Source organism: Camellia sinensis, chromosome 6 (genome assembly GCF_055761805.1).
Source record: "Camellia sinensis isolate YWXY chromosome 6, ASM5576180v1, whole genome shotgun sequence".
NCBI classification, from domain to species: Eukaryota; Viridiplantae; Streptophyta; class Magnoliopsida; order Ericales; family Theaceae; genus Camellia; species Camellia sinensis.
Window position 1 is genome coordinate 142,216,872 of NC_138966.1, and position 12,354 is coordinate 142,229,225.

At 35.1% G+C, this 12,354-nt stretch overlaps 1 protein-coding gene across 2 annotated transcripts; it reads left to right on the forward strand.

The window, feature by feature from the left end:
- Positions 1–440: 440 nt before the first annotated feature.
- LOC114308894 (uncharacterized) lies at positions 441–12,034 on the forward strand. 2 transcript variants are annotated; one of them, XR_014333196.1, is made up of 4 exons: positions 441–669; positions 5,935–9,145; positions 10,751–10,888; positions 11,823–12,034. XR_014333196.1 is itself a non-coding variant. In XM_028254585.2 (2 exons), the coding sequence occupies exons 1-2, from the start codon at positions 642–644 to the stop codon at positions 8,991–8,993; spliced, it is 3,087 nt and encodes a 1,028-aa protein (XP_028110386.2). In that variant the 5' UTR covers positions 441–641; the 3' UTR covers positions 8,994–9,400. The 2 variants fall into 2 exon arrangements, 1 of the variants encoding a protein (XP_028110386.2); XM_028254585.2 differs by lacking the exons at positions 10,751–10,888; positions 11,823–12,034 and having other exon boundaries at positions 5,935–9,400.
- The last annotated feature ends 320 nt before the right edge of the window (positions 12,035–12,354 follow it).

The following is a 12,354-nucleotide window of genomic DNA, read 5'->3' on the forward strand; positions in this document are numbered from 1 at the left end:
TTTTTATATTTTCAAAAATATTTTAACCAACCCCCAACCAAAAAAGAAAAAAAAAATTATGACCAAACAACATGAGTAATGATTTAAAAAAAGGAACTTGCAAGATGCAACTTGTTCTTTCTACGCACCCCTAGGTAAAATTGAGGAGATTGATAATAAAGGAATTAATAGTAATGAAATTGTTAGTAAAAAGATTGATAGTGATAGAATTAAATAAAATTATATTTATTTTGATGATAGTTATTAATATAAAAATTGTTAAATTATTACCTTATAAAAGAAATATAAAATATTAAAACAAATAAAATTATAATTTTTACTTAATAAATTATACAAAAAAAAATTAAACATTAATGTTAAAAAAAATACCTAACATATAAATAAAAAAATAAAAAAAATTCTAATCTCATAAAACTAATTTCTTAATACTATTTCCACCACTTCTATCTCAATTCCAAAACACATCATAATCCATATCCCTCCTTCCTTTCCTAAAATAAACCCCCAACCAAAACAAACGGGCCCTAGAAGCCTTTCAGCTCTTCCTATTAAGATTCTTTCACGTCCGTTGACCCTTTTGTTATCTTCTCTCTGCGTCGCCAACGCCTCATCGAACGCAACCAAAGCCTTGTCTTTCATCGATGAAGAGGACGTCTACGAAGCTCGGTGGTTAGTTTCTAATCCTTTTGGCTTTCCCTGAGGTTTTTGATTTATAGGATCTGTTATTAAAATCTCGTATTAAAATTCTATTTGCATCACAAAGAACAGATCTGATGTTATTAATGCGGGTATGTATTAATCTTTAAGTATTTGGAGGATGTGCTTCTATTTCTATTAGATATTTGTGTTCATCTGCTTAACAGTTGTTATCCGAGCCTATTTGCTTTGTCCTATTAGCCACATGACCTATTTTGTTGATCGCTTCTAAATTATGTTCCACTTTTTGAAGTTAACCCTTTCCAATTTTGAAATATTTTTACAAGGCATTGGTTTTACAAGGCCGCAGAATCATGTTGCCTCCTATTTTGATTTATTGAAAAGGCTATTTGAAGAATTGAAGAGCTCCTAATCAGTTCTTTCATTAGCATTGGAATGGTTCAGCTGATGTTGAATGTGATAACCAGTGTTGATTTGGTGCTGTACCACATAATAGTGCATTGAAAACCGATGCCAATTTTAAGATTAAACATGTGGTGGGGAGAATTCAATCCAATTCAATTGTCAATCAATGAATCAGTCTATCAATTAAACAATTAAATTATCAATTTACGCAATCTCATCAAGATAAAGGCAATCAACTACGAGACACAACATTTAACATGAAAACCATATAGAAACCTGCCTGTATAGGGATAAAACCACAATCTCAACACCCAAAAGCTTTCCACTATTGAATCAAATGGGTACAAGATACAATTGAAGGAATTACAACTTCTTACATAAGTTCACATACAATTGAGTCTACCACAAACTTCAACAAGCTTGATCTCCGCTCTAAACAAACCTTGAATCCATCAAGCACTGTTGATCCAACGTCTACCATGAACCCCCTTACTCCAATTTTCATCTTCAATGGCTTCATTGCTCAAAACATACATGGTGCTTGTGGGATAGAGAATGAATTGTGATGGTTTTGGTGTGTAGTGTATCAATATAGGTGAGACTAATGAGGTCAAATCATAATTTTAAGCTCTAGATTGTAGATCAAGTGATATTCATCAATGGAGTTTCAACGAACACGTTTTGAAACAGAATCAAAGCCTTTATGCTTAAAGTAATCACAAACATCTTCAAAAGATCTGCTAGGATCAAGTAAGGGATCATGAGTAACAGACTCACAAGATGTATGATTAACAATAATCTCAAATGAACTCCCATTATTAGGTAAAGAAACAGAGTCAACAATGCTAGCATTAAGTGAGCTCCAAATAGGAGACAAAGTAGCGGGATCAACTGACTCAGGAATAGAGGATATTTTATATCCAAAAGTAATCTCATCCGCAATAGAATCAATTATCAAATCAACATCTTGTATTGTTTTAGAAACATGTTTTTTCTCAAGTGACACAACTGGTGGTAATTCAGCCTCTAAATTTTTGGACACTTCGGGATGATCAAATTGTGTAGACACAATATGAAAATTGTTCAAGTAATCATGAAATTAATAACTGGCGCTAGTCAAATAAGAGGCATATGATCATTGCTACCTTAAATCATTATTTTTTTCCTAGTAATACTAAAACTGCATGCTTAGGGGATGTATCACAGCAATTGAGTTGTGACCCTACTAGGCAGATTGGAAGAGACTGGCTTATATTGAAGAGCTTTCTAGTTAGATAATACTTTTAAAGCATCTTCATAGGTTGTGGGTCAAGGGAGAAGTGTTGCAGGGGGGTGGCCAGTGATAGGAGTGGTGGTGGGGCTAGAGTGGTGAGAATGGATCGCAAGGGGTGCGGCTGAGGGGAGGGGGAGTGACGGCAGGGATTGGTGTGATGGGAGAGGATCATGGGGGTGTGGGTGAACGGAAAAAGAGTGTTGATGGGACTGGGTGAGGTGAGGGGATCTAGGGTGGCAGTGAGGCTGGGTGAGAGGAAAGAAAGTGGTCGCGGGGTTAGGTAAGGCGATTTGGTGTGGCAACTGGATTGGGTGAATGGATCTGGAGTGGCGGCGAGGCTGGTGGAGAGAGTGGCTGGAGGTGGTAGTGGTTGTTGAGGTCCTTCTTCTAGGGTTAGTGTTGGTTTGATTAGGGTTAGGGTTTTTTTGGAGGAGATGATAAAGGTTAGGGTTAGTGTTTGGTCCTTCTAGGGTTAGGGTTTTTTTCATGTCATATTTTGATTTTTAAAATTAATTTTGTTTCATGCCAACTCTTCTTTTTGGTGCGTGTGACACAAATTTTGTCAATTTGGACGGAATTTGTAACAGCAAGGAGGTAAATTGCAAAACATTCAAAACCACAAGGGGGTATGTGGCTATTTTTAAAACACATGAGGTCAAGTGCTCCAAGGTTAATCTACAGGGAGTAAAATAAATTTTGCCTTATTTTCTTTCCAATAATTGTCTCATTTCATCCCATAAAATAATAATGGGCTATCTAGACATTGTCAAGTCCTCTAAATTTCTTGCCAAAATTGTTTCGCAAAACCTCTCAATTTCATTGTGACAAATTTTATGCAATATATGTTTGAAAACCTATGCCATTTTCTAAATCATTTAACCAATCTAAGAATTCACTAGGGATTGATGTACCATCAAAACTGTGAGGAACTTTGATTTAATTGGCTTGATTGAAGGACATGGACACTTGTTTGTGCCACTTCTTTACCCCAAACTTTAGAAACCTATGTATTAAGGATTTGCGTTTCTTGTCTAGTTTTGAATTGGGTCACTGTGTTTGAAATTTGTGATGACAATGATTTTCAAAAAATGCAAGACACAACATTATAGGTACATGTTAAAAAATTGAATGCTAAAAAATGTAAAACAATTGTAAAACATTAAAATATATATGATGTATTCATCTTATAAATGTTTTGAAATATACTTAAGAGTGCACAAGTTGCATTTCGAAGAATTCAGAACATTGTTTGTCATGACTTGATTCACCCCAAACTAAGATAGGGTAGTGACTAGGCAGTAGCCGTAGGCTACCAAAGGCCTAACTGTACAATTTTATAGTACTCCCATAGAAAATAGGGGTAAAATCATTAGAAATAGCTGAAGTTTAAAAATTCTTGAACCTATTTAGCCTTGCAACATTCATTCAGAGCTAGTGTGTAGATAGATGAAATGAACACAAACCATTGCTTTTTTTGTTATTACAAGCCTTCACATAGTCACAACAGAGTACAACTTGAAACAAAAGAATTGTGCATCTCATTTACCAAACTAACTATATATATACAAAGGGTCTTTACAACACATTTCTCTTAAAGATGCAAATCCTTCACGCCATATACACATATACAATGCTAGCACAATCTTTATTCACCTTTGTCACCTAAAGACACATAGGGAGGAGGGGTGAGGGAAAGCCCGATTAATACCCATTTAATTGAAGTTGTAAAATAAATGGATATCTTCATTTGAACGATAATAGCATAGTTGAATTTTTTTATTTTTTTATTTTTTTATTTTATTGGATAAATAGTTGAACTAGAAGTTTAAACAACTTAAGAACAAGACAGTGTCATATACATTTTATTTCAAAACAGTTATATGATATGAGCATCCAATTGGTGCTAACAAATGAAATAACTAGGGAGATGGTTTTATTTATTTTTATTTTTATATAAGAAGGGAGATGGTTTGTTTATATTTGTATAGGACTCTTGGAAGCAGATATATCGTTTTTGAGTGTTTAACTCCAAAAATGAAGAGATGGTTTATATAGGATTTTTCATGACTTTTAGAAAACATAGTAGATTTGAGAAGGTAAAATTGGGATTTAAAGAAGTAGAAAACATGGCAGGTTCTTCACACTTTTATAATAGTAGTAGATTAGATCATTACTGGACTAAAATTGGTTATAGTTAATTAGTTGATAATTTTAAAATTGGTGTTGCGGATTGGAGTTTGGCTTATTCACCTTGCTCTAGGTTCAAACATAACCAGCTTGGCAATTTCGGTTATTATTATCTTATATATTATATATAAAGTGAAAAAATAGTTTGCTTAGTGCTCATGTGGTTTTTGACCCTTCATTTCCCTATTTAGTATGAGAAATGTGATGAACCTTTAGTTAATTATGAATTGCATCCAAGTAAAGAATAAAATTTTACAAGTTCTCATATCAATTAGTGGTATATTGATTATTTTTAAACTTCATTTTCCATGAAGTGGTTGATGGTTTTCAGTAAATACATCAATTATGTGGGAATAACTGAATGTAACTCCTAGATGCTAAGAAGCACAGGCACGGATACAGATGCGGACACGAGACACAGTGATTTTAAAAAAATGGGGACACAGACACGGTGGGGACATGACAATATATGTTTTCATATATTTTTATTTGCTATCTAGATTAATATTACATTCACAAAAATCAATATTAACAAAAACTAACTCTAATTCTATATTTAAAATAAAAAAAAAATTAAATTAATACTTGCAGTTTATATATATTTTTTATGGATGATCTATTAAGTATTTAAATCTAAGAAAAAAATAATAAACATTCAACATTCATCATTCATCATTCATTAAAAGTACTAAAGAAAATGGGAGAAAAGACAACTTGGCATGTCCCTAGTATGTCCCCGGCGTGTCCCTTGAAAATAAATTAAATTAAATAAGGGGACACGTCATGTGGCATGTCCCCATACGTGTCCCCGCCGCATGTACGACACGGCTACGACACTTGTTTTGAAGTGTTAGTGCTTTGTTGCCTAGATGATTTGAAGTCGAAGGCAACAATATAAATTTATGCATGTTTGAATGGTATTCTTTATCAAACTAGTTATGTTGGCACACCCGAGCATAACGGTGTTTCAAAATTGTCGTCTCCTTGATGGTTTCATTTATTATGAATGTTTCTAAGTCTTTTTGGGTTGATGTGATTCTCACAGTTATTTATCTTATTAATTGTATGCCCTCTAGTGTTCTTCGGTTTCAAATTCCCCTTGAACTTTTTCCTACAACTTGTCATATTTCTTCACTTCTCCCTCGGATATTTGGGTGTGTTAGCTTTGTTCATCTACAAAAGCATCTTCACGGTAAGCTTGATCTAGGGCTTTGTGCTGTCTTTATTGGTCATCCTGCTTCTTAGAAGGGGTATAAATGCTATGATCTCCTGTCTTGCAAAGTGTATGATAGTACCACAAACAATAACCCCCCCCCCCCCCCCCCCCCCCCCGCGCCCGTAATTAAGAATTTAAAGTAAACTTATCTGATATGATTTGCAACTGCATAATTTTTTCGATTCTGTCTTATTAGGTTCGCAGCTGAAGCGCATATTTGTTCATCAAAGTGGACATGTCAAACACCTTGAAATGAAATTGGAAGCAATTAAACTTGAATGTGAGCATTTGATAGTTTATGCAACCAGGGTGATAGATAAAGCACTTTTGCAAGGGATAATCATACCGAAGTTATTCCACAGATGGGTTGAGGAGGCAGAAGAAATTGAACATCAAGCAAATGGAATGTTAAAGTCTGATCTAAAGAGTGTGAGTTCTTCAGTTAAAGGTGAGCTTCTGTCAAGTATGTTCAACAAAATTGTTGATCACTTGAAGAAATCTCCATTTCAGCTTGATCTGATAAATGTTGGACCAGTCAATATAACTGTTAAATATAGGTTCGTGGGAAAAACAAAGATTGATGACCATGTAACAAAATTTGAGAGCAAAGCTACTTCTGGTGTGGAAAGTGGGATATCACCTGCAAAATTAAAGTATGCTGAAGAGAGCATGAAAGCTGCCCAGCTACCAGAAAATCTGCATGCCTTGTCTACCAAACTTAAAGAAGCTGATGCCTTGTCTACTCCCTCTATTAGTGAATTGTTTCCAATAATCAAAGATGAAATGAAATCCAAATCAGAAATTGAAGAAATTGAAGAGATGCCATTGCAAGAAAATAAAGAAAGGACAGTTGATGCTGCTGGATGGACGAAGAGCAAATCTACCTTGTCAGTTCAAGACAAACCTGAACCTGTGTTTGGAGTGTCACTATTTCCTGGGTTGTCAACACTCCAAGAAAAGACAACTGATGTTAGTGGTCCTGAAGAGTTGGCTTCTAGCTTATCTGTTGGTGAACATGAAGCGGGACATAAAACAGAATGTGAGATAATACGAGTTCCAGAAGAAGAATCTGCTTTAGCAGCAGAGTGGACATCACCTTTAAGTATCAAAACTGAGGTAGAGCCTAAGACGATGCCTCCTCCAACTGCAGAGAATTTAGCTCTGGAGGAATCTGAAATTGCATCCATTGCATCTGAAACTGAAAGGACACTGTCAGTTTCCAGAGCAGAAAGTTTAGTCACAATTTCTTCGGAAACTGAAGGCCTACCCATTCTTGAAATTGAAACAGAAACGGAGATTACTGCTTCTGAAACTGAAAGAGAACCTCGCGCGAAGCCTGAACTGAATGTTGAACCCCCAATGTCAATAATAGCATCAATGAAAGGTAGATGTGACCAGTTTTTCAACCTGCAATTGTTGATTGTTCATGGTGGCCATTCAACTAAAATGCATAATGTCATCAAAGATCCTGGATTTGGAAAATTGTTGTTTCGAGAAGATGATTATTTGGTTTTTGTGAGAACTAATGAGAAAATTGAAAAGCCACCAAAGCTAGAACTAGATCAAGGCAAATTTTCTGTTCGAGAAGATTTGTTATCTGGTTTATTTGGTAGACCCAACATCTCTGATTTTATCTTGTTGTCATCTGGACTAACGGAGCCACCGTCAGAGAGAGAATGGCAACTACCTAGTGTGATCGCTTTGATGAAGAATGAATTTTCCTCTCTACCTAAGAAACTAAGTTGCGAAAACCTTGAGTTTTTGTTTCTCCAGAACAACAGGTACCTGAGAACAATATCCGACTCATTTTTTGATGATATGCCTTCACTCCAAGTTTTGGATCTATCAAAAACTGGAGTTAGCTCCTTGCCACCTTCACTTTTTAAGCTTACTGGACTGCATGCACTCTTTTTACGTGATTGTAGTAATTTAGATGAACTCCCACCTGCAGTTGGAAATCTTGAACGTATTGAGGTACTTGATCTCTCGGGAACAGAGGTTTATAACCTTCCTGATGAGATTGCCAAACTGAAGCATCTCAGGAGCTTGCCAGTCTCCTTTTATGGAGCTTATGACGATAGTGAGTATCTCAAGCTACCTCCTGTTTTGATTTCCTCTGGTATTATATCAAAGCTTCTATCATTGCAAGCTTTAAGTATTGTTGTGGACCCTGTGGATTGGAGATGGAAGAATAATGCTAAAGCTATAACACAAGATGTGAGCGCCTTAAGTGAGCTAACTTATCTTCAATTCTACTTTCCAGAAGTTGAACTTCTTGAACTCTTTATCCAGAAAAGTCTATCGTGGAAAGCGGGCCACTTAGGCAAGTTCAACTTTGTTATTGGCAAGGATATCAAACGCATTGTATCTCGAGTCCCAGATGATGTAGAGTCCGATTATGGTAAACATGATCAATGTTTGAGATTTGTGAATGGCGATGGATTACTTAGAAAAGTTGCTGGAGTACTTGAACGTGTCGCCGCGTTCTATTTAGACCATCATTGCGTGATTGAGAGCCTTTCAGACTTTGGGATTACTAATTTCAAGGAATTGAAATTTTGTGTGGTGAGAGAGTGTCCCAACATTGTGGAAATTATTGACGGCAAAGAAAGAGCTGACAGTGTATTACCATGTCTTCAACGCTTGAGTATGCATTATTTATGTAGACTGGAGAACATTTGGAAGGGTCCTGTACCGCATGGAAGTCTTGATAGGCTGAAATTTTTGTCAGTGCACACATGTCCGAAGCTAGAATTCATACTCAATTGGCCCATGCTACATTGTCTTTCTAACATGGAGGAGTTGATAGTTGAAGATTGTTCATCTGTAAAGGTGATAATAGAAATGGAGGGGCAAACAATCAACAATGGTGCTATTCTCCCTCATCTGAAAAGGGTAAAACTTCATTATTTACCTCAATTGGTGAGCCTTTGGAATGGTCCTGTACCCCATGGAAGTCTTGATAATCTGAAGTCTTTGTCGGTGCACACATGTCCAAAGCTAGAATTCATACTCACTTGGTCCACGCTTCATTGTCTTTCTAACATGGAGGAGTTGATAGTTGGAGATTGTTCATCTGTAAAGGTGATAATAGAAATGGAGGGGCAAACAATCAACAATGCTGCTATTCTCCCTCGTCTGAAAAGGGTAGAACTTCATTATTTACCTCAATTGGTGAGCCTTTGGAATGGGCCGAATCGAGTTTGGACCTTAGAGCCTCCTAGTATTTATGGTTGTCCAAAGCTGAAGATATAGCACGGAATATTCACGGGTTGATTGCAACTGGGAAGGAATGTGTTGCCCAGTCATCGGCTTGTTTGATGTATACTTGTGATGATTTCAGAGAGTGAAATTCAACTTTGTTGATGGTCTCAGTAATACTTCAAAAATGAGTTTCCAGCACATTGGTAATCTTTATTTTCTTGTTCAATTTGCAAACTTCCCTTGGTGTGTTGAGCAATGTGTAATCTGCACCTTCAAATTGGAACTTAAGGTCAATTTTGTTCAAAATTTGAACCGAGTTGACATTTAGTTTTTAAAATGGAGGCACCGATGCCATCCTCCCAAATGCAGCAATAATGTAAAATTGATACTTTACATATGTTTATTATTATTATTAGTAACTGATTGAAATACAGTAGTACCTAGGAGTTTTCAAATTACTCAGTGAACCAAAAACCTCAAGCTCTTTGGGTTAGGTTGGTTTGATTTGGTTTTTTGGTGTATTGGTTTGGTTTTTTAGTGCATTGGTTTGGTTTTGGGTTGTTAAATCATCAAACGATAAGATTAGGTTGGTTCTTGGTTTAGACCTTGTTTAAACCGAATCAATCTGAAAACCAAACCTATTTATATATATGTATGTATATTTTAAAATTTTATTTATGTTCATTTTATTGCACTATTAGAATGGACTTGATTACATCTAATAATTTTTCATATACAAGAATTATTAGGTAAACGAAGGAAATACTAGAAGTTTTAGTCAGATATCGCAATTGATTTAATTTGTATTGATTGTATTAATGGATTTAATTTGTATTGATTATATTTAAGCTTGAGTTAGATTTAATTTGTATTGACTTGCATTAAATAATATTTTGCTCTTTGTTTTGTGTTATATTTAAAGATTAAAGGCTTTGTTTATTTTAATTATTTATTATTAATTGATTTGCTTATTTTTAATATAGTGGAACCGTGGTTCTAATCCGAACCAATCCAAGCTACATTGGATTGGGGTAGTTTTAGTTCATGATTGGTTTGGTTTTGGATACAAAAATTAGGAATCAATCATGATTGGATTGATTCTAAAAATTTAGTGCCAAACCGAATCAAGCTGACTAATGAACACTTGTAGTAGTACCGATATATATACCTGCAATGTTCACACATGCACCCTGTTTGGCTTGGTTTGAGAATTTGTTTTTCAAATTTTTTATTTGTTTGGAAAATTAGAAATTAGTTTGACAAAAGATAAAAATCAAAAAGATATTTTGAATTTTTGAATATATTTTGGATCACTCTAGATATCTGCCTAGTCCAATTCCAGTCTTGTTGATGGATGATTGTAGCTACTCTAGCTTTTGGAGATCTCCCCATGTTTATACACAGTTGTCAAGCCATAGGAAAGTGCTTCGGCCATGCACAACTATGTATGTAATACAAAAATGGTAGTGACTATAAACGAATTATCAAATATTAACACAATATTTACATGGGTGTGGTGCTGTGGATCTCACTTATTTGGTAATTTTTTTGAGTTCCTAGCATAAATTTTCGTCCCATGTTAAAGGACAATTTTGCCCTTGTATATTGTATATTGTGTATTTTTTTAACTTACTAATTGGCGATTTTTACTTATTTTAGAGGTTTACAATCAGCTGAGGGAAGATCCATCCCTTTGTAAAAAGGCAATTGTAAAGCCTCCTCATATTTCATATATATATATATATATATGTATTTTCCTTCTTATTATCTATTTTTTACTTATTTTCTTTGTTTGCGATCGACAAAAGGGGCTATTATCGGGTTCTTCGGCTGCAGCAAACTGAATTTGTTTTTATGGATGCTGTTTTGTGGGGTTTCATACCCGATTACGTTGATGGATGCTATTTGAGGATATTGACCCCAGGGATGGAGGAGATGTGTGAAAGGTATTTATAGGTTTACTGTTTGTTTCTGTAATTTTTTTTTCCTTTTATTTAATTCATCTTTTTTTTCTTTCTATATTTTCAATCTAAATTCTCGTTTTAATATTGTACTGGATGTAAGTGTACACCATAACATTTTCCTTTCATGTTTTATATTGTGTGAATGATCTCTAATTTAAATGGAATATAATATGCAATCTCTTGAGAGAAGTTGAGGGTTTTATCCCCACAAAAAAGAATGTTTTGGCCTTTGATATTGTATTTAGTTTGAATTTCAAAAATATATTGTAAATAATTTTGGTGCAATCTCGTTAGAATTTCAACAGCGGCTGGTTATTTGGGGTTCCAATTTGTTTGTTTGTAAGGAAGATCTACCTAAACATCTAGTGTCATTAGGAAAATGAACCTCATGAAACTTCAATGAGCTTTTTTTATCTTGGAATCTTAGACGATCACTGCCATGCGTGCCGCACAACAGTGATGTTATGCAGCTCAAGGAATTCATTTTAGGCATTTTTTTTTTATGATTTGAACTGTTTAATTTTTAAGAAACATCGAGTGAAATATATCTATAAAAAATTAAGTTAATCAAATATCGATAGTTTTTTCATCATACACATTTACAAATGTTATTTGATGAAAGGGGTTTTTATTTATAAATCCTATTATGGGAACTTGTTTGATGTGAAGTCCTGTGAAATTTCTTATTGACTCTAAAGTGATATTTAGATATGAATGTGTTCTATGAATCCTATCTAGTGCAAATCAGTGTTAACAGTGGGCTAGTATACACTTACTTTGTTTCCATTTTTAACGTTAGTTTTTGTATCCCCATATATCGCGTTTGGCTTGGTTTTTGGGAAGTGAATACCCCAGGCATGTTGGTGTGGTTGTGTATCACATTGATAGTGGGCTAAAATGGATGTGAATATGGCAGATGATCGATGAAGGGTTGAGGGTTGTGGGTTGCTTCATTCATCAGATTACGAGACGGATCGATTGATGGAAAGAGGTATGCTTTTTTTTTTGTTGGATTTTGTTGAAATGTATACCGTTTGATCATGTATCCCATTCATCACAGCAATCGTGCATTAACAAGCAGTTGTACTTATTCAAATAATTTTGTTTTAATTGATTGTGTTTTGTTCACATTGTGCTGGGTGGAGGTATGCTCTTACATTGTAGACACCTACCCGCCAACACGAACATTAATTTTTGATCGTTGCATTCCACTATTCGTTTCGTTACCCGTATTGCTATCACGTTGATTGTATCTACTTGGTTATGGACGTTACAATGTTTGTCAGTTGCATTCCAACATTAGATGATCCCACAGTCATAGCTGACACGTTGTGTCCATACGTTTACATTGGGGTCATTGTTATAAGCCCACCTTAGTCGACATCACGTTATGATCATGCCACATCCATATCCAGTGTGAGCACAAATTTACCTTGCCCTGCGTAGTA

Bases quoted from the DNA above. Each gene is read 5' to 3' on its own strand.
- LOC114308894 (XM_028254585.2), top strand. From the start codon at position 642: ATGAAGAGGACGTCTACGAAGCTCGGTG. The intron at 670-5,934 runs GTTAGTTTCTAA...CTGTCTTATTAG, and splicing joins GACGTCTACGAAGCTCGGTG to GTTCGCAGCTGAAGCGCATA.